Source organism: Dreissena polymorpha, chromosome 6, assembly GCF_020536995.1.
Source record: "Dreissena polymorpha isolate Duluth1 chromosome 6, UMN_Dpol_1.0, whole genome shotgun sequence".
Classification (NCBI taxonomy): Eukaryota; Metazoa; Mollusca; class Bivalvia; order Myida; family Dreissenidae; genus Dreissena; species Dreissena polymorpha.
The window spans coordinates 100325353-100351380 of NC_068360.1; the positions used below are offsets into that span (position 1 = coordinate 100325353).

At 34.5% G+C, this 26028-nt stretch overlaps 1 protein-coding gene across 4 annotated transcripts in view; it reads right to left on the reverse strand.

Annotated features, from left to right (window-relative positions):
- LOC127836089 (uncharacterized) overlaps nucleotides 1–16656 on the reverse strand; it is a 52560-nt gene extending 35904 nt beyond the window's left edge. For all 4 annotated transcript variants that reach the window (XM_052362543.1, XM_052362541.1, XM_052362542.1 and 1 more), the window contains exons 1-2: nucleotides 16163–16656; nucleotides 5482–6599 (exon numbers count right to left, since the gene is read on the reverse strand). In XM_052362543.1, the coding sequence (XP_052218503.1) occupies nucleotides 5482–6599; nucleotides 16163–16479 (1435 nt within the window). In that variant the 5' untranslated portion in view covers nucleotides 16480–16656. The remainder of the gene's footprint in view (nucleotides 1–5481; nucleotides 6600–16162) is intronic.
- Nucleotides 16657–26028: the final 9372 nt, after the last annotated feature.

Below are 26028 nucleotides of genomic sequence, written 5' to 3' on the forward strand. Positions count from 1 at the left end.
AATGATCAATGTTTTTGTTTTGTTTTGTTCTGCTTATTTGGCTAGGCTGGTCTTGGTTATTGCTCTGTCATATATTTGTATACTACCATGTGCTTAATAACCTCTTTGCCATGCTTATTTTATGTCTTTAATTGTCTTCATTAATTTGTAAGCTTACGGTTTAGATTAGCGCAAATCTCTCAGTTATCATTTATTACTATTAGTTGCTTATCATTTTGCTTTATCATTTGCTTTGTTTTGCTTATTTGGCTAGGCTGGTCTTGGTTATTGCTCTATGTCAAATATATATAATATATATATATACATGTATATATACTTCTATGTGCTTCTAAGGCCAGCATTTTTTTAATTATTTGTTTTACGGGAGCGCCCGACCCTATTTTTCGACAAATACAAATAAAAGTTTTTTTTATTTACATTTCACCCGCAGACCTGGTATTTTATCCAAAACTAGAAAAAAAAATTGCAGAGATTGCCAAAGTGTTGTTCAAAATTTGTTTATAATACGGGCTGTTTTGTTGTGCCAAGTCGACTTGTAAAGCCTCAGCGATTTTCATTGGCTATTGCAGCCAATACCACACGCTATTAGCCAATTGGTGAGTATTAACAAATGATTTTCATATTGCATTTCTGAAATGACGGACATTAACAATGAGACAAATGTAGCATATTTTAAAATCAAATTAATTGAAAACGGAGCAGAAACAATTTCAATTATGAAAGTTAATCTTCAGAACACCATAATTGATATCATGCCCATATTATGTGATACGAAATTAAAAAAAAAAGAGTTTTTTCAGAGGTGTCACCATTGATTACTTTCGGTGTGTTTAAACAATTTGGGTAGGTTTAATAAATATGCATATTTATTAAAATGCATATCCTGTAATATTTTTATAGATAAAAATCAACATCCCAAAAATGTCCAAGAAGTACTACCGGTACTTTATGTTTCTTTATAATGAACATTATGACTAAACCACAGGTACGTGCATCAATAATCCCATTCCCCACCCACTCATATTTTTCTTTATTTATAAAAAAAAGTATGCAACACAGCTTCTGAAGAATATAACATTGGCTCCCGATGTTTGTATGTCCGTCAAAGTCACAAGAAAGTTTTATTTATTTTTCTTGACATTATTTTTCGAAAATGAGTTATTATTTAGCCGAAATATGATGATCTATCAACTGTAAATAATGTTTTCATACTGCAAGATTTGTACTGCAAGGAATGCAAATAAATTTATCACACCTCAGGCTCTGTTGATAAATGTGCTCAGGGCCCTCGTTTGGCCGTTTTTTCGGCCCCATTCCCACCTTAAAATAGTATACTTGTTTCCCCTATTTCACTTAAAAATTCCACCCTCCAAAACAATTTTTTTATTTTTTTTTAACTTTTATACCTATGTTGCCAGCTGGTATCTTGCTAAAAACCTTTGATTAAATTTATATTTATGTAAATTGCATTAAAATAGGGCAATATTAAGTGTTGAATGATTGGTGAAAAGATCTTGTAAAATTCCCCTTTTCGCCGAAAAAGATGTGAAATTCCCCCCTCTAAGGGCCCCGGCCCCAATCCCCCAAAGTGTAGCAAGGGCCCTGGTGCTCAATCGGCTCTATGTATTTGTTCCAAGGGTTATTATTATCTTCACATTTATATAGCTCTCTCTGTTTATTATATATCCAAAACATGTTATTGCTGTTTCTCCTTAAAATAATACAGACAACACTTTCCATAGAAATTTTCATTTGAACTTAAACTGTGAATAAGAGAGGAACAAAATAATATGTGCAAAAGTTCACACCTTTTTATTTTGACAATACTGTGAGTCTTTTTTACGAAATTTTTAAAGTAAAATACTATTTTAAAGTATACAATTACATACAGTAGTTCAAAAGTTGTGTTCTATATATAATTAATCTTGCTAGTTAGTTATATACAGTCAGCAGAGTAATTCTACTACAACAATTTAAATCCTTGCTACATGTGCTATTTAATTCTTTATACGGCTTTCACTTAAGAAAATGTTCAATGAAATAAATCTAGGTTTCTAGGTATATTGTGTCTTTTACCTCAATATTTTGTTGGGGTTAATGTGAAGCCAATGGGCATGATACAAAAACTACGAAGATTACCACCATACAATGTCACATACAAAATAATTATCACCTAACCCATGCGTTTTGAGAGAATAATATTGTTTAACTCTTTATTATATAAGTAAATATTAAGCATGTGAAACAAGGACCGGTTATTTTTAACTCCAAATGTATGATTTGATCACACCTAGAAGAAGAAAAAACACTAACATGTTACACACCAAATATTGAACCCCTGAGCCTTGCGTGTCTGTGTTGTTAGGGATTATCAAAGACATTAATCTATATAAATCAGTATAAATAAGAAGCACAAACAGTTTTGACCAGGGAGACATGCTTTGAGGAAACTTAGCAAAGAACCACTATATGGTTGGCATGCAACGCAACAAACCAAAGAGCCTTGGAGTTTCGGAGAATGATTATATTATTTATATTTATCAGGGGTTCTGAAATATGCTGTCCGAGTTGTCTGAGTCGTCTATTTCCCCTTCCGGACAAGCAGTTTTTGAAAGCTGACTTGTCCGGGGACAAGTAAAATTTCCGTGGTATTTTTTTTGAAAACAAAACTACTCTATTTTCCGAAAATCAAAAACGAAAGTTTATATAAATAGCTTATGATTAATCTGCGGACTGGCACACTTTTTCAACTGGAGGTAGGTTATTTTCCGATAATAATTATTTAATGTAGTAAACCAGTCCACGAGTATATATAGCAACAGCCAATCACGCATAAGAAAACAATTTTAATAGAGAAACCAGCACACATGTGTATAGCAACAGCCAATCACGCATTAGATAACACTTTTTGAACATTGCAAATGGCCGCATACATGTTCTAACGACCTGCATTCTATTTGTATATAATAAAACCACTTCAACATCAATATAAAAAAGTGAAACTCCAGCTGCTGGAGCAGTATTGAATTTTCATTAAAACAATTAGTTGGTCCTTTATTTAAGGCAAGTGACCGATTGCCCAAACAGTACAAAACAGCACAATACAGCACAATACAAGCCAACATAAACATAAAATATGGATAAAGCTGGGGTCACCGCCTTGGAACGGTCAATGCAAAGCAACCTCCCACTTGGCCCAGCAATATTCATAATACATTTAAGTGTAAATAAAATTTAACGTCATGGCATTGTAACTCAAATTAAACAATAATAAAAGGGAATTAAAATGCATTAAATTTAATTACTATTTTATTACTCAATTGCATTGAAGATACAAGAGTAACAGAGTTACAACTTTTTGACAAACGATCAAATAAAACTATTAACAATTGTCAACTACATTCCTTCTGGGCCAAGTGTGAGGTTGAACACTCTATAACCAGGTTTAAACCCCCAATACTTTGCATTGACCGTTCCAAGGCGTTGACCCCAGCTTTATTCATACTATTTTAAGGTTGGTATGGGGCCGAATTTCGGCCCCAAAAACGGCCAAACAAGGACCCTGAGCACATTTATCAACAGAGCCTGAGGTGTAATAAATTTATTTGCATTCCTTGCAGTACAAATCTTGCAGTATGAAAACATTATTTACACCAGAGATCATATTATTTTCGGTTTTGTCGGTCCTAGACCGATTGGGGTCATGAAAGACCGATTGAAAATCCCAAACAGTCGGTCCGATTCTGTTTGCTATTAAAATTCCCATGTCATGAAATCGATTACACAGTGTACATGCTAACACACCCTAATGACATTCTTATCTCGATTAGGTGTGATAAACCATTTGCTGCAGTCTCTAAACCGGTCAGGACCTGTTTATTGCACGTCAGGCCAAGAATCAAAATCTTGTGAACAGCGATTTAAAGACGCTTCCAAAAAGACGCGTCTGAATGCACGCGCTGTAACTAAACAAAACATGCTGATACATTTTCCACCAGCGTAATAATCGGGTAATATAATTATGAATGAAAGTTGCGGATCTGATCGACAGAACAGCCGAAAGTTATTTTTATGCGCGGAACTTCACATAAAATAGTACACAAGAAAAATAATATACATTGAATAAATCTTTAGTAAAACCGTGTTAGAATTGAAATAATTCGTGTACTTTATACCTTGTTGTTGAATAACTCACGACCGGAAAATTAGATGCGTGGTTTCAAATGCTTCGCTATCGTGATTAAATCCCTACGCATCTAAACTATCGCCCGTGGGTTATTTGACAACAAATTATTTCTTAATTATTTGGTTTGTTGTCAGTAGCCAACCTACGCACAGACATTTGTTTGGTTCAGTGCATGTTTGTAAGCTAGTATCGAGTCGACAACAATTTAAATCATCGGTATAGACTTACACAGATTAATAATATTGACAACGATAAAAAAGTCTGATAAAACAGCACACGAAACAACAATGAAATATCAAATGATAAAACCAGTTGAGAAAACTCGTTCCATTTAAAAAAATGCCTAAGGGAATTTTACTTGTACAGGTATTATACCACCTTCATGAATGGCAAAATCAATGGTATATATTTTATAGTAATTTGTCATGATTTCGGATACTCATCCCCATTTATATCCAGACCGATTGATGTTGCGGGAAAATATGATCCCTGATTTACACATCCTGATAACATTAGGCCAGCATTATTTTTTTTACCGGAAATTTTTCAAAAAGAAGTACTGACTGAATGACAACTATATCGAACAGTTTGGATCCTGATCGGACTGCTCTTTTGGAGCAAAAATAGTCGCAATCACCCCAAGGTCCAATTTCCTGTTATGTGGCTCATTTTTTCTCATGATTGATACAAATTATTATGATGTAAAGCAAGTCTGTTGTATATTAAATAGTAATTTTTAGTGTGCATATTCCACCCATGGACGAAAGTTACAAAGTTGGTTGTTATTTAAAGCTATTAAACAATTTTAAAAGTTTTCAATTCTTTATTATTTAAGTCAAATGCATGCTATATTTGTTATAAACATACATATGATTAACACTCAACAAAAGTTTAACGATCACAATAATACACTACACACCTGGCGTGGTTAATGGTCTCTATTGAAGCAATATAGTATAATACATGCGAAAGGTGCTTTTACATATACATATATATAAAAATATGTTTACTATTATTATAAAAAGCTTCTACAACAGTGTAATAAGATATATAAAACACTTAAAGGTTAATGCGAGTATACATGAGGTTAAATTGGCTTAATTTTAAATTTTCAAAAATAAAAAAAATAATCAGTTTAAACAGTTTTATTTTTATTTTTTTGGTAGACTGCTTACTTTTCATGATTTTATTTTTATTTTATTTATTTATCCCCCCTCTCAATTTTTTTGAAAATTTCCCGTAAAAAAAATAATGCTGGCCTAATGTTATTAGGATGAATCCACCATGATTCTTACCTGTATCATAAGCTGATGTATCTTTATAAAGTCTGCAGACATATTTGCCACTCAATGTGAACTTGTACAGAGCAGTACCAGAGCTGATATAAAGGTCACCCTGGTTGTGGGCAATACCTGTACATCTATGTTGTAACTGAAACATCTTGCCAAGAGCGAGTTGGCCCTGGATGACTGTGATAAACTGTATGTTTCTATAAGTCATAGCCACTGCAACCCCACTGGGTGTGATCTGACAAATGTCCTGTGACTCAGCCCTCACATCCAAGTGGCTCACCACACGGTACTGCTGGTTCAGCAGCTTGACCGTCTTATTATCTCTGTCTGCAAGAAGCACTTGCCCATCTGGGAGAACACAGATGGCTGTGATAGAGCATGATTTTGAATCACTTGGTATTCTCACAGTGTGCTCAGACTTTCCCTGGACAGTAAACACATAGTTAGGACCTACAACTCTCACAAGACCTGACAGTTTAGACAAGTACTGTTCAATGTCAGTGTGAGCTTTCATACTCTCTTTCAGCCTTCTCAGACCTGACAATCTGACAATGTACTGCTCAGTGCCTTGTATAGTCTGTTGTAATACCGAACATTCAAGTTTAACACTGTTCTCATCCAGGTATGATTCAACTTGTTGTATTTTGTCAATGCATTTTCGACTAGCTATAATACAGAGTTTCTTGTTGTTGTTGTCACTGCTGTATAGAAGGAGTTCATGGAGTGCTTTTAATTCATGATGATGACGGATGCAGGTTTCAACGCCAGTCTTGAGAGAATCTTCAAGACTTGATAGTGTAATTTTTGCTTCATTTAAAGTAATATTTTCTATATGAAACAAAGTGGAATGCATTAATTCATGGATTTTGTTTTGCTCAACTTTAGGTATTTTCTTTAAAGTTCTCCTCACAATTTTGGCCATAGTGGATTTAATTTTGTTGTTCATTTTGTGTACCATGAGTTCTTGCCCCTGGTATGAACTCTTCAGATCCTGGATTCCAGACTCACAGCAACTCTGCAGTTTCCTCAGTTTTCTCATATTGATCAGGAGTTTCTCAAACAGTTCTTGTACTTCTGCTGCCTGCTTCTTGGCTGAGTTAAGTGTTACTTTTTTGCATTTTCTGAAAGAAAATCAATAATTTCAGGGATTTTGTGGAGGTTTGTTGGCTATGCTACATGTATATGGTATGTATCATCCATGATAAAATCGTGACCAGTTTGGGTCGTCCATAAAGTATGTCACGCTCCAGGTGGAGGGAGTGGGTGTTAGAAAGTGTGACAGTTTGTGACATGGGGAGGGGGTGGGTCAGGCCAATGTGTGATGTCACACATTTCTTAAAAAAATATATTTATTATTTCTTAAGTAGAATTTCAAAATAATTTTCAAAAAAAATAATTTGAATTTGAATTAGTTTTTTGTCAAAATAAGACGAATTGCGTATCTTCTGAATGTGTTGTTCGAATTTTAAAAGGCACCTTAGCACAACATCCACACAGATTTAATAAGTAAATAATATTCATTGAATAGATGCCAGTCATAACTATGGATGAACACTTCACTTCACCATGCATGGATGATGTCCAAAGTGAACATTTTTTAATTTAACATGTTATTCAATGAAAAACTGTGACAACTGTTGACAATCAACTATTCTAGTAATGAAGTCATTTTAATAATGTGAAAGTCCCCAAGTGAAATTTTAATATTGTTTAATAGTGAATTGTGTTAAAGATAAAATCTGTAAAAGTTATTAATTAAAAAAAATATGTTCGAAAGTGTGAGTATGTGACATACTTTAGAAGGGGTCCAAGATTTTGTGACAGTTTGTGACATGGGGTGAGGGGGGGGGATTAAAAATGGTAAAGAAAAGCGTGCCATACTTTATGGACAGCCCCTTACTTCAGAGACTGATGATTGCCAACGGGTGTTATCCTCGTGAAAATTGTGCATAATATATCATAAAAAACAAATATTTTGACACGAAAAGTGATTTAGCAAATAAAAAGTATAATTGAATTCATTGCACAAAACTGTATTTTGTTATGAGTTCTCAAATGAGCATACTTAAATATGTAATTGGAAACACGCCATTTATGTTAACGCCATGGTAACAAGTTAATTGTAGCTTAAATTTTGAAGCTACTTTGTGTGTCCTTTGTCAAGATAAAAAGCAAAAATTTATATGTTGGTCATTTATAAAGTCTTGTCTTGAGCATGGGAAACATGTTGTTTTTGTGTGCATTTAAATAAAAAATTATATCACGAATGATTTGAAAATTGACATTTCCTTCATTAAGTTCAACTCACCCACTGGCTCTTATAGACTATAATAACGATCCTTTAGATAAGTCACTAATGAACCAGTTATTTTACTTTACGAAGATTAAACAGAAAATCCAGACAAAAATGGATTTACTCAATTGAAATACTCGATTAGACGTGCACACCTATGAATAAAATCAATCACAGTCGGAGCGTCATAGTTGAACTCTGAGGCAATTAAGATGTTATCTATTAGGATGCATGGTGGCATTTGCCTTTAAAAAGGGCAAAGTGGCGCTTCAAAATGGCGGAATGGCGAAGAGCCACGCAATGAGGGCCTGGAACAAACACTCAGTCTTCTTTATTTTAATAATCCTACAGTCACCCTACAATGTGCCATACTACCTACGTTGTATGAACTGATTGTCATAATTTGAAGCCTGGCCACAAATCTATTACTATTATAAAAACCATAAGACTACTGTACATAGCAAATTTAAACCAAGAAGCGTCATTAGCAGAGTTTATGTAAACACAATACAACATACCCTACATTGTTAGTTATTTAACTATTAACGCCTGTATAAACCATAGGACCATTTTTTGATGGTCGCTAAGCGACCGTCTAAGGTGGTTAGTCTAAAATTCAGGTCGATACGTCTTAGCTACTAGGAGCCCAATACCCGCTTACTACGCGTATCCGCGCGAGAAAGAGTTGTTTCATTTATGCAAGAGGTATGAGTTCTCCAATTATATTCATTCACAAATGGAAACATGATATTAATATCGTGTTCAATGCAATAGTTTAGAACAGTGCTTTTATAGAAAAGAATCAATAAACAATGATCGTATTGTACATGTCGCGGAGGAGATTGTTTATGAATGAATAAAATTGTCCAGTTTCTGCAGCGTCTTCATGACGTAGTATTTTTGCTCAGTCCATTCATAATATGAGGCTATTAATAGTCGATAAACAAAGGAACGTCCACGGGCGATAACAACGCAATAGGTAACGCTCTCACATACACCTCAATGACGTAGTACAGGTCGTTAATTGAGGCTATAAATAGATTCGGGAAAAGTGAACGCTTATTTACATTCTCAATTAATAAAACTTTGAACATAAGTTCAACAATAACTTAAGCGATACGATAGACAAAAACAAAAAATGTTTCAAAATCTCTGAACCCGAATATCATAAACAATTTATAATAATAATACGAATGACCTGTTTTGTAACCTCGTTCATGCTACTACAACGGGTATTTCTGGAAAACGTTATTTGGTTCTCAACAGATAGCGGCGATCTTTTGTATTTACAGGTGCTAGCGACGCAATAGTAGAAGGTTAGTAGAAGGTTTAGCTTGTTATTTTCACAGTTCTCAATACATAGACAAGGATATGAGTTCATCAATTACTACAGGCAACCTCGAAAATGCTTTATAATTGCTAAAACGGAAAACAACTAAATATATTATATTAAATATATTTAAAACAATAACAAGGGCTGTTTGTAAAACATGCATGCCCCCCATATGGGCTCAACGTTGTAGTGACAGCCATTGTGGGAATATGTTTTTTGTCATTGTGACCTTGACCTTTAACCTTTTGACCTGAAAATCGATAGCGGTCATCTGCCAGTCATGATAAATGTACCTATGAAGTTTCATGATCCTAGCAATAAGCGTTCATGAGTAATCATCCGGAAACCATTTTACTATTTTGGGTTACTGTGACCTTGACCTTTGACCTAGTGACCTGAAAATCAATAGGGGTCATCTGCGAGTCAAGATCAATCTACCTATCAAGTTTTATGATCCTAGGAATAAGCGTTCTTCAGTTATCATCCGGAAACCATTTTACTATTTCGGGTCACCGTGAACTTGACTTTTGACCTAGTGACCTCAAAATCGATACAGGTCATCTGCGAGTCATGATCAATGTACCTATGAGGTTTCATGATCCTAGGCATAAGTGTTCTTGACTTATCTTCCGGAAACCATTTTAATATTTCGGGTCACCATGACCTTGACCTTTGACCTAGATACCTCACAATCAATAGGGGTCATCTGCGAGTCATGATCAATGTACCTATGATGTTTCATGATCCTAGACCCAAGCTTTCTTGAGTTATCATCCTGAAACCACCTACCGACAGACCGACCGACATGTGCAAAGCAATATACCCTCGCTTTTTCGAAGGGGGGCATAATTATCTTTTAAAAATGTAGTCGGCGTATATGCTGACTTTGAAATAAAGTTTGCAATTTACTTTTCTAAATAAATAAATACAATTCAACAAAAGTTAAACTATTGTGTTGTGTTTTTCATTTTTAAGTTGCATATTCACTGCATGGAATATGTGTTAGCATTGTCAAACCACACATGAGTGTGAGTAGATAAAAACAAGGGCTGTTTGTAAAACATGGATGCCCCTCGTATAAGCTGTCAGTTGTAGTGGCAGCCATTGTGTGAATACGTTTTTTTGTAACTGTGACCTTGACCTTTGACCTAATGTAAGATATCATCCGGAAACCATTGTACTATTTCGAGTCACTGTGACCTTGACCTTTTACCTTGTGACCTGAAAATCAAAAGGGGTCATCTGCAGGGTTTTTTCCCCACTTTTTGGGAAGATAGCCCATGGCTTTGGAATTGGGAATTTTATCGGCATTCAGGGGTTCCGCTGTCGATCGCCATTGGCACCAAAAGGCGCTAATTTTATTTTAAGTGGCTCCAATTTTTTTAAAGTGGCGAATTTAAAAAAATCGGTAAAATCCTATCCGAAAATGTACTGCGAGTCGAAAAGCATGCGACCGAGCATAAGCAGCCAGCGTTTGTCAGTTGTAAATATTGATTTACGACGATGTAAGCGACCTACAGTGTAGAGTTCACTGAAATCACGGAAGCGTGAAAGTGTTACAGTCGGTGTTTTTACTGCTATTGTCAAGTTTTATGGGGGTTATTATCGGATTAACGGTTCTTTTATGATAAAGAACACTCAATTATGTAACACTTAGGACAAACTGGCACAAAGATCAATGATTATAACGATATATAAGGCGGTGTTAATTTAAATTGAGATGTTTGTCGTTCAGATGTGTATCATTTTTTTCCCTTTCAGTTTATGTGCATCATATAAGCCAAATGACCAAATGTAACTGTTAAACAATTAAATTTAGATGTTTTATTTTCTGAAATGTAAGTGTTAAACAATTTAATTGAGAGGCTTTATTTACTGATGTTTGAATTTTTTCCCTTCCAGATGATGTACATTTGTGTGATTGTATGTTTAAATAAATTTTTATAAAAAATGTATGCAGCATACTGTTCCATTGATGTTAACATTATTAGATAAGTTTGGTTATATGCGATTGTTTATCATGTGCAAACCAATGTTTTTATGTATAAATAAAGCTTATTAAGACTTATGAAGTTACTTATTATTATTTATGTATTTACATACTTTTAAAAGTAATAATATAGTCAATGACATTGATGTTGTAAGGTTTCTTAGACGATTGTCATAATTAAAAGGTCGGAATGACTGACACTTTCGCGCCGCGAAAAAAAAGGGGACAACTTTTTTTGGGCCAGTGGAACCCCTGGGCATTTTCATGAAATTGGGAAAATAAATTTATTAGCCTTTTTTTCCACATGAAAAGTCCACTGATTAGGGAAATACTAAATTTGATATAACACTTTATAATCATTCAAATTAAAAGAACAAAATCATATAATACTTTGTTAGATGTAATTGAATTTGAGATAAAATACACATTAGACTTCTTTTAAAAAAAAAAAAAAAAAAAAAAAATTTCTTTTTTTTTTTGCAATTTGGGAATTTTTTGCCACATTTTGGGAAAAAAGTATACTTTTTGGGATTGGGAACAAAAAAAAACCCTGTCTGCCAGTCATGATCAATGTACCTATGAAGTTTCATGATCCTAGGCGTAAGCATTCTTGAGTTATCATCCGGAAACTATTTAACTATTTTGAATCGCTGTGACCTTGACCTTTAACCTTGTGACCTAACAAGAGCTGTCAGAGGACAGCGCGCTCGACTATTCGAGTGCTTGACAGTATAACGTAAGCCATCATGGGGAAATTGTTCATATTCAATAATTTATTAGACGATCTTTCAAAATAAAAAAAATATAAAAATAAAAAAAAAATTGGGGGGGGGGGGTAGGGGGGTATAGGGGTGGGAGGGGGGTATAATGTGGGGTGGGGTAATTAATTAGATGTTGGGGGGGGGCTGGGGTGGGTAGGGGGGAGTGAGAGGGGGTTATAATGTGGGGTGGGGTAATTTTAGATGTTTAAAAAAAATTTGGGGGGGGTGGGGGCTAGGGGGGGTGAGAGGGGGTATAATGTGGGATTTGGTAATTTATAAGACGTTCGAAAAACAAAAACAAAAAATTGGGGGGGGGGATGGGGGGTGTAGGGGGGGTGAGAGGGGTATAATGTGGGGTGTAGTAATTTATTAGATGTTTAAAAAAAAAATGGGGGGGGGATGGGGGTGTTTGGGGGTAGGGGGGGAGTGAGGGGGGTATAATGTGGGGGTGTCGTAATTTATAAGATGTTTATAAAAAAATGTTTTACGGGGTGGGGGGGTAGGGGGGGTAGGGGGAGTTAGAGGGGGGTATAATGTGGGCTGGGGTAATTAATTAGATGTTTATAAAAAATTGGGGGGGGGGGTGGGTGGGGGGTAGGGGGGGGTGGGGGTGAGAGGGGGGTATAATGTGGGGTGTGGTTATTTATAAGATGTTTAAAAAAAATGGGGGGGGGTGGGGGTAGGCGGCATTGGGGGTGAGAGGGGGTAAAATGTGGGGTGTGGTAATTTATAAGATGTTTAAATTGTTTATTTTTTTTTTGATGGGTGGGGGGTAGGGGGGTGGGGGGTGAGAGGGAGGTATAATGTGGGGTTTATTGATTTATTAGATGTTTAAAAAAAAAATTGGGGGGTGATGAGAGGGTAGGGGGGTGGGGTGAGAGGGGTGTATAATGTGGGGTGTATTAATTTATTAGATGTTTAAAAAAATGGGGGGGGTGGGGGTAGGCGGCATTGGGGGTGAGAGGGGGTAAAATGTGGGGTGTGGTAATTTATAAGATGTTTAAATTGTTTATTTATTTTTTGATGGGTGGGGGGTAGGGGGGTGGGGGTGAGAGGGAGGTATAATGTGGGGTTTATTGATTTATTAGATGTTTAAAAAAAAAAAAAATTTGGGGGGTGGGAGGTAGGGGGGGTGGGGGGTGAGAGGGGGTATAATGTGGGGTGTGGTAATTTATTAAATGACGTTTAAAAAAAATGGGGGGGGGGTGAGGTTGGGGGTGAACAAGTATGCAATATATAAAAGCAATATGTCAAGGGACAATGAAAAAATAACAAATAATCTCACACTGACATTAACAAATATCCTCTATTTATTAAACATGAAATTTAAACTTATTGCATTTGTTTCCCCTATATATAAGAAAGATATAAAAGTGTATTACCTCCCCTGTCCTGCTTATATTTATATTAATCAACAAAATTAAACATTAACACAATATTTAATATACAAAATATACAAAAAAAAATCTCATATTCTGATAATATTTTTACTGATCCACTTTATTTTACTCAAATGATTATGTTTCATTGGACTGATAATTATAGATTTAGGATTACAGACCAGTTGCTTCAGTTATATTGTTCAGAGTTCGCCCTGTTGGTTGCGTATGCGTTCTTAAGTTATCATCCAAAAACAATTTTAATATTTCGGGTCACGGTGACCTTGACCTTTGACCTAGTGACCTCAAAATCTAGAATTTAAAATCTAAATTTAAACGCAGTTTTCATTCGAAACATTTAAATCACATGTCAATAGCCCCATCATGCGAAAATGGGTCTTATGCGTTTCGGCAAGCTTTTGTTAAACCCAACATGTGCTTTTGCACAGGCAGGCCATAGGCGATGCTGTTCGCTATAAAATCACTCAATATGTTATGTTTCTCCTTACCAGAAGGAGAGATAGCTGAGTGGGCTATTAATATGATGGGCGCATATGGAATAAGACCCATTTTCACATGACGAGGGTCATTACAAATCTAATTGCGAATTGAAAATGCCACATTAAAGAACAATGCTTTCTGATACAAAATTGAATTCAAAATAGCAAACTTGTTAATAATGGCAGCCTATCCACACATTAAGGAATGATTTCCAGACGTGCTGACCAAGTACGGTAAACATTGTGGTATGATAAATAAACGATTTTCTCTTATCATGACACTATACTATTTCGCTAATGATTGTTTTCATATCTTGGAGGCGAAAGTGAAATTCTGCAAGATGGATTGTTACGCGTAATTGTAACAGGGCAACAATTTGTGTCGTTTGAGCATACTGAGAGTAGTCCGGAAATCCTTACACTGAATTGAGCACATACGCAGTGATGTTACAAAAATTTAGAGGTTGTATCTCGAATCAGCTTATTAAATATTCGAAAATATTCATGCGTGTCTGTTGGCGTTATTTAAAAGTCACTAAGATGAAAACTGAGTAAAACAGCTACACCTAAAAGAGCATTAGTGCTCTATACCTATGTTTATGTCAGCGTTGTTGACACTGTGTGAACTGCTCGGGTAACAAGTAAAGCATAAACAGCAATCTTGTATTAAGAGGCCACTCAAGGGAGTAATCAAAAGTGGTCTCTTAATAAAATGGTCTTTAAATAAAAAAGGCCATTCTGGAAGAATGCTTACCCTCAATTTTAATCTATATAAAGGATAATCTCTTTTGTCCACAATGATTTTAACTTTTATAATAAAATGAATATAAACACAATACATAAACAATATTTTATTTATAATGTGTTTTATTTTTTCACTTATTATAAATTATCATATATTATAAATGAATTGTGTTTACATATTTATTTGCAAAAACAACATAGACAAGGAAATATTTTTCGCGTTTTTTCTCACCTGACACATAATTTTCCATGTTTTCAAGCACCTCGGCTTTACGCTTAAGAATGTTCTGAATTTGAGTTTTACCGACTCCAAACTCATCTGCAATTTTACGTGCACTTTTACTCTTTGACAATTCCAAAACCGGAATTTTCTCGTTCAACGTTAAAACTTTTCGTCTTGACATTTAAATTTCTGCATGTACGCTTAAGGAAATCTGACTCGATTATGATACATAATGAGCTGAAAAAATTAAAACACTTCAATTGAAAACAAACAAACAGACCTGGTTGGAAAATTCATTAAGTAAATAACAATGTGATTGGCTAACAAATATCTACTAATTAGCATAATAACAAATTGGTAATGTACGGATTTCGACAGATTAATAGTTTATATTCCGCACTTCTCAGGAAATGTTTGTCGCATACAGTGCATTGTTTCTGCACCTGTTATCTATACTCAAGAAAAATCGGCGTTGTCTCTTAACGTTCCACATAGTAAACTTTTTAAGCTGTAAACTGTGCGTAAAACGTTCCTCTATTATTGAACTCAATAAATTGATATGCAGTCTACAACAATACCGGTCAGAACCGGTCAACGAGACAAAGCATAATCATAATGGTTGGTGTGAAAACAAAGCAGCGGTGTAACAGTACATCTTATCAGCTTAGATAAACAATTAACACGGATTTGTCCCTGAAAGATCAATACATTAACCACTTTTACCTCCTAGTGGTCGCTTAATTCAAGATTTGGACATCAAAATACATAGAAATCAGCGGTCGCTGGTTCGTAAGACAAAAGTCGCTGAATACAATATCATTATATAGCGAAAAAGCTCCGTGGGATTTCAAAATGGTCGCATAAGACAAAGGTCGCTTAATACAAATGGTCGCATCCACAAGATTGACTGTATACTTTTATTCCTCCATATACAAGATACGAAGATTATTGTGTATTTTGAATTTGTATATGGTGTCAAAAATCAAAAGTTTTGTACACGGAACTTTCATTATGAATTTATATTCTTGGTGAGATAGTTATTTGATATTAGAAAATATATTCCTTTAATATGATGGTGACTGCAAATTTTCTTTATATTAAGTTCTCATTACCATTCATCATACTTTCTATGCTTTCAGAACGTCCAAAAAGCATGTTGTTTTTATTTTGTCTAAGTTATTTCTATGAAATAATAAGGATGATAAAAAGTGCACACAAAACTTGACCACTGCGCTATGACACACACTTTATAAAGTTGAATGACGTGTGTTCATTTCAAACTTGCGATTGATTTTGAAAAATGAATTGCGTGTTAAATAATGCAATAGCGAACATCTTTAGTGCCTTCAGCGCTTTGATTAATTCCTGACGAATAAATGGACCCGAGCAAAAGATAACTAGTCTGACAAATAAGAAATACCTCAAATTATGTTGTTTTAAGGATTTTTAATGTTAAAATACCTGTGACTTAAGGAAACACATTTTGAGCAGCACAGCTGACTGTGATCTTTGCAGAACGTCTCTAGTTGTTTATGAGTGTGTATTTCACACATAAGTATAACAGCCTCCAACTCCTTTGAGACTGGCCAGTTCCTCATATTTAGTCGGTTATACTTTACATGTTCACTAAACAAATAGTCATGATGTAGCTCACAGCACTGTCTACAAAAACACTGTTGACATTTTTCACAGTAATACACTGCATATTCTTCGATATTCTTGTTTTTCTTGCATGATACACAACCGAAGAAGAAAACTCTATCAGACTTTGTCGCCATTTTGTTTACAAACTTTCAATAAAGTAATATAGAGCACATGTATTTTACTTAAATATAAACCTATACTCCCTTAATGATATAACATAGATGTGTTGTCACTTTCATAGCCAAGTGTCCACAGTGCAACAACAAAAGTATTTTAACCTCAATGTAACATGCACAATCTACAAATGACTTCCAACATTAAACTACCTCTAGATAGGCTCTGAAAACTTTATACCTGCTGTATCATGTGACACAATGATTGGTCAATATGGAGAGTCATCAAGGTTTAAAGGGATTTATTCAGACTTGTCTGTGTATCAGGAAGACTTTTGATTTAAAGAAAAACTTGTCTTAAATTTGATTTTAATAATGCGATATTGAAACTTGAAAGTTGAATAATAAAGGGACTTGAATGAGATGAAGTCACTTAGTCAGTCAATTGAATTCCATTATTATTAAGGTTCATGGGGGGGATAAAATTCATTAAAACTTCGCTTTGGTTTTTCTTCATTGAATGTGGTACAATATGGTCAAACTATATATCATTTTAAAGCTAAAGACGGATAGAATAACATAAACACATTTTTGACATTCAATATTTGTGTGCTTTATTCATATTTTGGTTTAAAACCAATACTTTTTTACACTAATTTACAAAATCTCAATCTAAAGTTAGGAATGATATGCACTACCTTAAGTTGAATAAATACAAAGCTATATACATATACAAGGTCAAGTTAGCAACATTTCACAGAAAATTATTGTCATAAAACAACAAATGAGTTTTTATTCAACTGCCTTTTTTGGATAAATATCCTAAACATAGTTCTAAAAATAACTAAAACGTAACTACTTTTTAACAATCCAGGTATGGTGGATAATAAGAGTCACAATTCTATTTCAAAGGCTTAACAATTTTGTTATTTACCTCTCAACCAAATTGCAAATTTTAAACCATCTCAAATTGAAATAGATTGCAGACGACATATAAAATTGTAAAGGAATATAAAGAAATTGGCAAAACGATTGATTTTATATTTCAATTCCTTCTACCCATTTGAAAGCGTGGCCATCGCTGTGATCCGTAGAAAAACGTGCAAAACAAATCGGTCGAAACCACGTGCAGAGGTGAGAAAACCGGGTATGTGTATACACATACCTGAGATAACACATGCTTATTTTGACAGTTTGGTGGCAACTTGTAAAACAACTATTAACATTAATCAGCAAGAGATCGCACTAAATAACAGAAATGACCGCGTAGAGATATCATCACTTACCCTATTTGAAATAGTTTCCAGCTGAAAATTGTCCCCCACACGTCTTTTTAGTTAATTTGTATTGTTTTTCTGGAGCCGAAGTGCATCTCACAGAATATCCAACCAACTTCCGTTGTTTTCACTTTCGTTATTAAAAACTCCGTTTAAAAGAATTATCACTACTTTTAGATTGTTAAAGCGATGTATTATTATATATTATCAATAGAATAGTATACCGTGATGAATTGAACGGAGTAATCTAAATCTTTCTGTCAGTCTGTAAGCGTACTATTTTATGCGTAATAATAAAGTATATGTGATTCGACAACGATTGAAAACATTGGTGAAATGCTTCTTACATAGTTATTCTTTTGAGTGTTTATGAGGTCTGATCGTGCAGTTTGCAAACATCAACTGAAAGATTACAATCCAATGCATTTGTCATCGTCAACCGTATGGAATGTCAATTAGGCGATGAGTGAGTTTTTAGCATGTTTCTTTCTATTTTATTAATTTAAAAATGGCTGCCCCCATGGTGATGAAATGACATGTGTTCGAGTTTTGATATTTCTAGATATGCAAACTTTTTTTACTATTCAAGCGTAACTTGCCCTCGTCAATGTCGATATCATTCACTAGTTATATAATTTTCCGCCGAAATACGTGGAATAAACATGATTCAGATTTTTGAAAACAATGTATATTTTAGTGTTAAAATCTCTTTGTATTTTGATTGATTTTGTGGATGTTATGATACGTTGATGTACAAAATTGGTAGCAGTTTGAAGGAAAAACATCCATTAAAGCATATATGTATACATTATCAATGTGGCACTCTTCCTTTAGTCAAATTTGAGTTCAATGCTAGGGGTCCCACATTTTTCAAAATGAAGCCTCTACATGAACCTTAACAGCTCTTAAAGGGACACATTAAACCCAGCCTACTTGTAGGTAGTGAACAATACAATTTAAGATTTGAGGAAATTTAAATGGAAAAAAAACTATCAGCATTTGTCTGTTTTCTACTTTGAGGTTGTAATATTATACTATATATTAATAAATTGCTTGATACCAATGCGACAACTTATAGTAATACGTTTTATATTTTTTATAGTGCAACCGAACTTTAGTAATGATTAAAAAACTACACCATTCTATTTCATGCTCATATTCTTAATCATGATATTCAACAAACCTTGTGTATCAAAGGTCTCTCCTTCAAAGTTCCAGTCATACAGTACATATAGGTATCTTCTTAAGAAAGTCTTTTGAAATATTATGATAACAAGGGCTGTTTGTAAAACATGCATGCCCCCCATATGGGCTGTCCGTTGTAGTGGCAGCCATTGTGTGAATACGATTTTTGTCACTGTGACCTTGACCTTTGACCTAGTGACCTGAAAATCAATAGGGGTCATCTGCGAGTCACGATCAATGTACCTATGAAGTGTCATGATCCTAGGCAAAAGCGTTCTTGAGTTATCATCCGAAAATCATTTAACTATTTCGGGTCACAGTGACCTTGACCTTTGACCTTAAAATCAATAGGGGTCATCTGCAAGTCATGATCAATGTACCTATGAAGTTTCATAATCCTAGGCCCAAGCGTTCTTGAGTTATCGTCTGACAACCACCTGGTGGACAGACCGACAGACTGACCGACCGACAGACCGACATGAGCAAAGCAATATACCCCCTCTTCTTCGAAGGGGGGCATAATAAAACATCAAACTGTGACACTATTTTATGATCTTTATTTATAACCCGTGTCAGAATGTTAAAATGATTAAAATAGCGACATATCAAAAATCGTAGTGAAAAGTTTTTAACGGGTTGTTTAAATAATCCTAGCACAACTTTTCAAGCATATGAATTTCATAAGCATGTCACTTTAAGTGTTTAACAGTTTTGTAATGATAATCAGCGTCTTAATTGATCGCATGGTCAGCTCATTAAAGACATTACAGAAAATCACAATCAAACCAAGTGTGTCATTTAAGATGATTTGTGTAATGCTGACATCAATTTAAGTTTTAGTTAAGTCGGAGTCGAATCATGTTGAGTTACTACTATTAGCTATCCCTCCTAAACACAGTAATATTTCATGCCTCGGTGATCGCGCTTTTGTTTTAACGACAGGTTGGCCATTAAGCCTAAAACAACAATACTTCACACCTCGGTGAACGCGCTTTTGTTTATTCAGCTGAGTTTGATGAAGCCCCCATGTTGGGAAGCATCTCGATAAACGAGACATAATTACAGCTAAATACACAGATTGGTGTCGTGAAATATATGTCCGGATCCGCGATATTCCGGACTTAACGAGGATAAAAATACTGCATAATAAATCCGTTTTCCTTCACTTTCGTCTGGATCGCAAGTTTTCCGGACTATCGAATTCCGGATAAACGTGGGTTCACTGTACATGCATATAAATCCTACCATAGCGATAACTGTATACATAACGCTTTTCTAATGTGCATATATATATCCGATTATCCTTATTAATAACAACTTAACAATCAATAAATTATTCTGATCATTTATGACGCTAAAGGTGTTAAAGAATTTCATCAACAAAAACCAGTGTTGTTTTTTTCGTTCAAATTTGGGTCCGGTAGAGGGACCCATTCCGAATGGAAGCAGGAGCTGTCTCCATCATATAAGGATGCCATATGCCCCCGATAAACGATAAAGGTCGACACAAGACTGCATTATAACTAGGTACCACATCCAATACAATATTGGCACCTTATTGACTGCCTTATAACTAGGTACCACATCCAATACAATATTGGCACCTTATTGACTGCCTTATAACTAGGTACCAAATCCAATACAATATTGGCCCAAGACTGCCTTATAACTAGGTACCACATCCAATACAATATTGGAACCTTATTGACTGCCTTATATCTAGGTACCACATCCAATACAATATTTGCACCTTATTGCTATTTTCCACATAATTTGATAATGTAATAAATGTAAAAAAGCTATAGAAACATGTACACTTGCTTATAGAAGAGCACTCACTGTGTTCTGATAATAACACAAGAATGACACACATTCACTGTCAGTAATATATGCTGTTCCGTAACAACCATGCCTAGTTTTGCATAGTGAACATCTGCGTTTGAAGAGCGAGAACTTGAGTAACGCTGGTGTGATAGACACAATGTGTCATTTGTGACTTTTACCAAGGACTTAAAAGACATGGTTGTTGAAGGCAATTAATGGCAGTGCACCAGATAAGCTGCGTATATGCATCTTTCACCCTATTAAAATGTTTAAAAACGCAAAGAAATACAATATCATGCGTATTGAAAACGCAACCAATTTGACTTTTACGCACATTCCTAAAATTCAATGCGTACGATACAAAAGCCTCAATAAAAAATTCTTTGCTCATTTTCGGTATATCCTCTTTGCAGTTATAATCTTAATGCGACGTCGCTTTTATTCAGCAAACGTCTGGATGAAGGAGCAGGAAAACAATCACAGTTATTCAAACGCTCTGCGTACTAGATTTCATAGTTAAATACAGCATCTGACCAAATTATTTATGGCAAACATGCATTTTCAATCTGATTTAATCTGTTGCTCTTTGTGCATGTATTTGTAAAGCGTCTGTACTTTCAGTTTCTACAACGATGCGAAATAAAAATGTCGAAGAGAGGTCGAAAGACGTTCGCGATTGTTGCGCCAAAATATCAATCGATCGCAAACTTTTTGAACCAAGAAAGCAAGAGCCATTAAGTAACAAATCATTCGTGTTATTGATTTTTTAAGTTTGATGTTTATATTATGCACAGTTTCAAGAACTAAAGATGTTATGAAACATCAGTTTATGACAGTTAATTATAACAGTTTACAGTTTTATTGAATCAATACAAGTGTGCAGCTTCAACAGAAGTAATCTGAATCTGAATGGATACGTTGAAGTGACCTGGAAGATTGGCTTTTATTGAACGGGGAAAGCAGTAAAGATTTTAAGGTACAAATTTTTATAACTCATTTCACCCTATTTCAAGACTGAAATCACCCTATTTTTTTAAATCAATGGGTGAAAACCCTATTTGCCAAATAATTATCTGGGGCACTATAATGGGTTTGATCCCAAATGTAGGAGCACTTTTAAGATCCCCACAAAGACACAGAGGAAATGGTAGTGTAAGAAAAACATATTTAATCAAGAATTTGTGTTTTGGCAACAATAAATAATGTTTCAAAAAATCAAAACAATCAGGATGTATGACATACAATGCTGTATATTTATCACTCGTAATCACTTATTAAGAGATTTCAATATATATAGTTTAATTCGCACCACACATGTTGTTTCTTCCACTAGTATAATAATAATTCTTCATTAAAGTCATTCACTGTAAACTCAAATGTATTCAATGTATAAGAGAATTATTATAGCATTTAATAGTGTTATTTACTTCGCTTTTTAAAATGATTTGCAGTGGGGTTTTTTCATTTAAAATCGGGCCTGGTACTATTCCCCATTTCCAAGGAAAAAAAGTGTATATTTTTCACAAATAGGAGCCAAAAATTCCCCATGGAAGGTGTTTTTTTTTTTTAATCTCAATATTTCGTTCAACTCCCTTCCATATTAGTTTATCCTTAGTAAATATAATACTGAAAACACTTGTATTCTCAATTTTGAAGCTTTTTAAGCAAAACAACAAAACTAATTTCCCTATTTTATTGAAAACATCGCAAATTTTCCCAATCCAAATGGACCTTGCCCCATTCCCGAAATGGAGAAAAAAACAACACTGCATGTCGTTTGTCTTATGGTTGATTTAACACACCTCTTACAGGAAAAATGACACCAACCAACACACGCATACTTTTGAGAATTTTACTAACATACATGTACACTTATTTATAGTATTACACGGCTAATGTATATCTTTGTTTTGTGGAATTATCCATGTTAAGTTAATGGGTAACTCTTTTTCTCCAACATTTGCAGTAACAAAAGAAGACAGTTACACATTCAGCCTCCTTATGAAATCCTATATCGCAGTAGATGTAATAATCATAAATACGTATTATTTGAACTTTTAATTTTAATTTAAAAATAGACATCAAAATCCAATGGAGCCATAGCTTGTGAATTGATATTATTATGTGATAGAGTATTTCATTTCATATAGAGCAATTTAGGTAGTAAATGCAAATGTGAAGTCTATAGTAAATATCACCATTAAAATAGTTACACTACTTTTACGTAAGCAAATTGACTTTCATACATTTAAAACTTCAGTTTGTACAGCAAAGTATACATAAATGCAAGTTTGAAACGGATTCCAGACAGACAGACGGGCTGACAGATGAACAGTGAGACTGCCATATGCCTCCTAAGATATTTTCATTAAAGTAACCTTTCAATAGATATAACATATCTTCTATTGAGCTTGCATGACCATTTAGCTGAACCGAATACACTGGGGAGGGATATCATGTTTAATCTTTTTGAGGCGTAACGACTCTCAATAAGTTAATGTGTTTGTTTATCAATGACAGGAACAAAGAAAAAATGAGTGCTTTGTATGATAAACCTATTGAATAACAAAGTACGTGTATGCTAATTGCGGCGTTTTGTATGCTGACATTTCTTTTTAAATGGAATTTCAAACTGCAAAGTCATTGACAGTTACAAAACGGTACCTTCAATTAGTATGTAAAGCTATACTTGTTAAACAATAGATAAAATGTTGAACCAATAATGCATTCACAATTCTTATAGACAATATAATTTCATATTTAAAGCTATTGAGCGGAAACCATAATATTACTACAGTCATTTTGAATTGCAAAACAAACACCATGTGCAATGCAAACTGCCATTATAATAGCATAAATCAATCTCAATTTATTGGACTCAAACCATTGGTGTATTATTTATTCTTACATGTATCACATAGACCTTGATCTAACCAATATTAATTCATTATATAAACCATGATATAAGGCTTCAAAATTTTCATTTTCACTTTTCAATAAATTATAAATAAGCTTATTTTGTTTAAAGGAGTAATTGAGCTGAAAACGTTTTACTAAAAAGGATCTTAACAGATGCCATAATTTGTATCCAGATATTCGTATGTGACATCAGGATACTATCGTGATAACTGAATAGATCAGCAAGTGCTGCCTACATGTCTTAATTGTATATTCATTGACCAAAGCGAATAAATAAATAATAAGTTATAAGGTTACAATATACTAAATCTTTTTGGAGTGCAATGCTATACCCTCTTAAAAATGGAATGTCATTTATTTGAAGGCACAATTCTCAGTATGGGCACTTGCCATGACTTTATTTTTGAATTTTTATGTGAGTGTGCATGTGGTAGGGAAAACATTGTTGTATACTACAAATTCAGTGTGTTGCTTTTAGATTGGAGACTACATGACACTTTGACAGATGGCGGGAAACCCTCATCCACTGGTACAAAGCTGGTAAATAGATGGCCATAAAACAGTGACCGCTGATTCGCGTCGAGTTCTTTCTTGCATTACACATGACCTATCTTTTTTATTGTTTTAATCATTGCGGCTTGGAATGCTCTTTAAGAAAAGGTATGGTTATGGGGGTCTCTATGCGCAAAAGTTTGACTTTATTTTTTTGTTAAAGTTATTGCTTTTACATTGAATTTGTGTAGGAAATCGTTTGGTATATTGTGACCATAAGCAATAATATTGGTTTTGATGAATAAATAACAATCCAATTACTAAATGTCACAAGAAAACAACAGATAAAGTACGTATGTTTTAACAATATCACTAATTGCAACAGTTGGTGACAGCTTCTAAAAGCAATTATGCATATATACAATATAGTATTAGTACCAAGCGTTTTCAAATGTCTTAAAATACAAAACACTTTTGTAAATAAAGTTGTTAATCTGATTAAGTTCTTCATGTTACTTGCAATTCATAATTTTGTTTGCCTACAATGTTATCTAAATTAAAAGAACCCAAAATAATTTATTTTACAGGTGTCTGGTATACTGTATAGCAAATCTGCAAATTGCGTAATATTAACTTAACGAGATGTGTTCACATATGTTTGTATTTTTGAACAAGATATGTGTTTGTCAGAAACACAATGTCCCCTTTTGCACCGCTTTGAAGCCATATATTTGAAGACTACCTTGACCTTTCACCACTCAAAATGTGAAGCTCCATGAGATACACATGCCAAATATCAAGTTGCTATCTTTAATATTGCAAACGTTATGACCAATGGTAAAGTTTTCGGACTGACGGACAGACAGACAGACGGACCGACTGAGGGTCAGTTGAAAGAAAAAACAATACTTAAACTTGATCTGCTAGTCTTGTAGGTCACAGGACTCACATACAAAACATAAGGTCATTATCGGAACAACAACAATCATTTTTGATCTGTAAGTCATGTACAGTACAGCCAAAGCGGAGCAAACGTATTTCGCGATCCGCGGCGGCAAGGCGAAACGAGTCGATGCCGCGTCAGTCATTGAAGCCGCGTCAGTATGCGGCGGCAAGTCGCATTACGCCGCGAAACTTCGCATCTGTCCGCCGAGGCATGCCGCTATCCGCGACATGATGCCGAGTCGATGCGCATCATGAAATAAAAATCTTTTTTAAAATTATTAGTTACATGTAGTTAACAAATTTTGAAAGAACAATCGTAATAATAATTAAAATCATAATAAATTTATTGTGCGCGGATTGTATTAGCATATACATGTAAGCATAGTTAATGTGTCTGGCCAATTAAGTTTGTTTCCCGCCCGTAGTGTATGTATTTCACACATAAACAAGGTCACGTAATGATGTTTTCGCACATACAAGTGGTCAAGGCTCCAGCATATGGTGGATTTATAAATTAATTGCATGTTGATTTTGCTAATAAATTTAAGCTGAGAAAATTAGCAGTTTGAAGCCACATCAATAATCAAGACGGTGACGACGTATTTGTTGTTTTGTTAATTATCAGCTTATTAAAACTATTGTTTGAATATGCGTATATAAACACGTTTTATTTTGTTCATATTAAACAGTTAATATCGCTACTAATTACCCGATAATCCCGTATATTCCAGTTTTAAAGCAAATGCTGGTAAATATTTACGATACACAAACATTCTCGATATTTCCTTAAGTATCAAATACATTTTGGCATTGGTTACTATTTATAGAGATGATGAAATAACGTCTAATCGGGGCGTTTTTTTTTCAACTGAACACGCGATTTACGCCTGACGTGATGTTCATGTATTTATACAACACAAAATACACC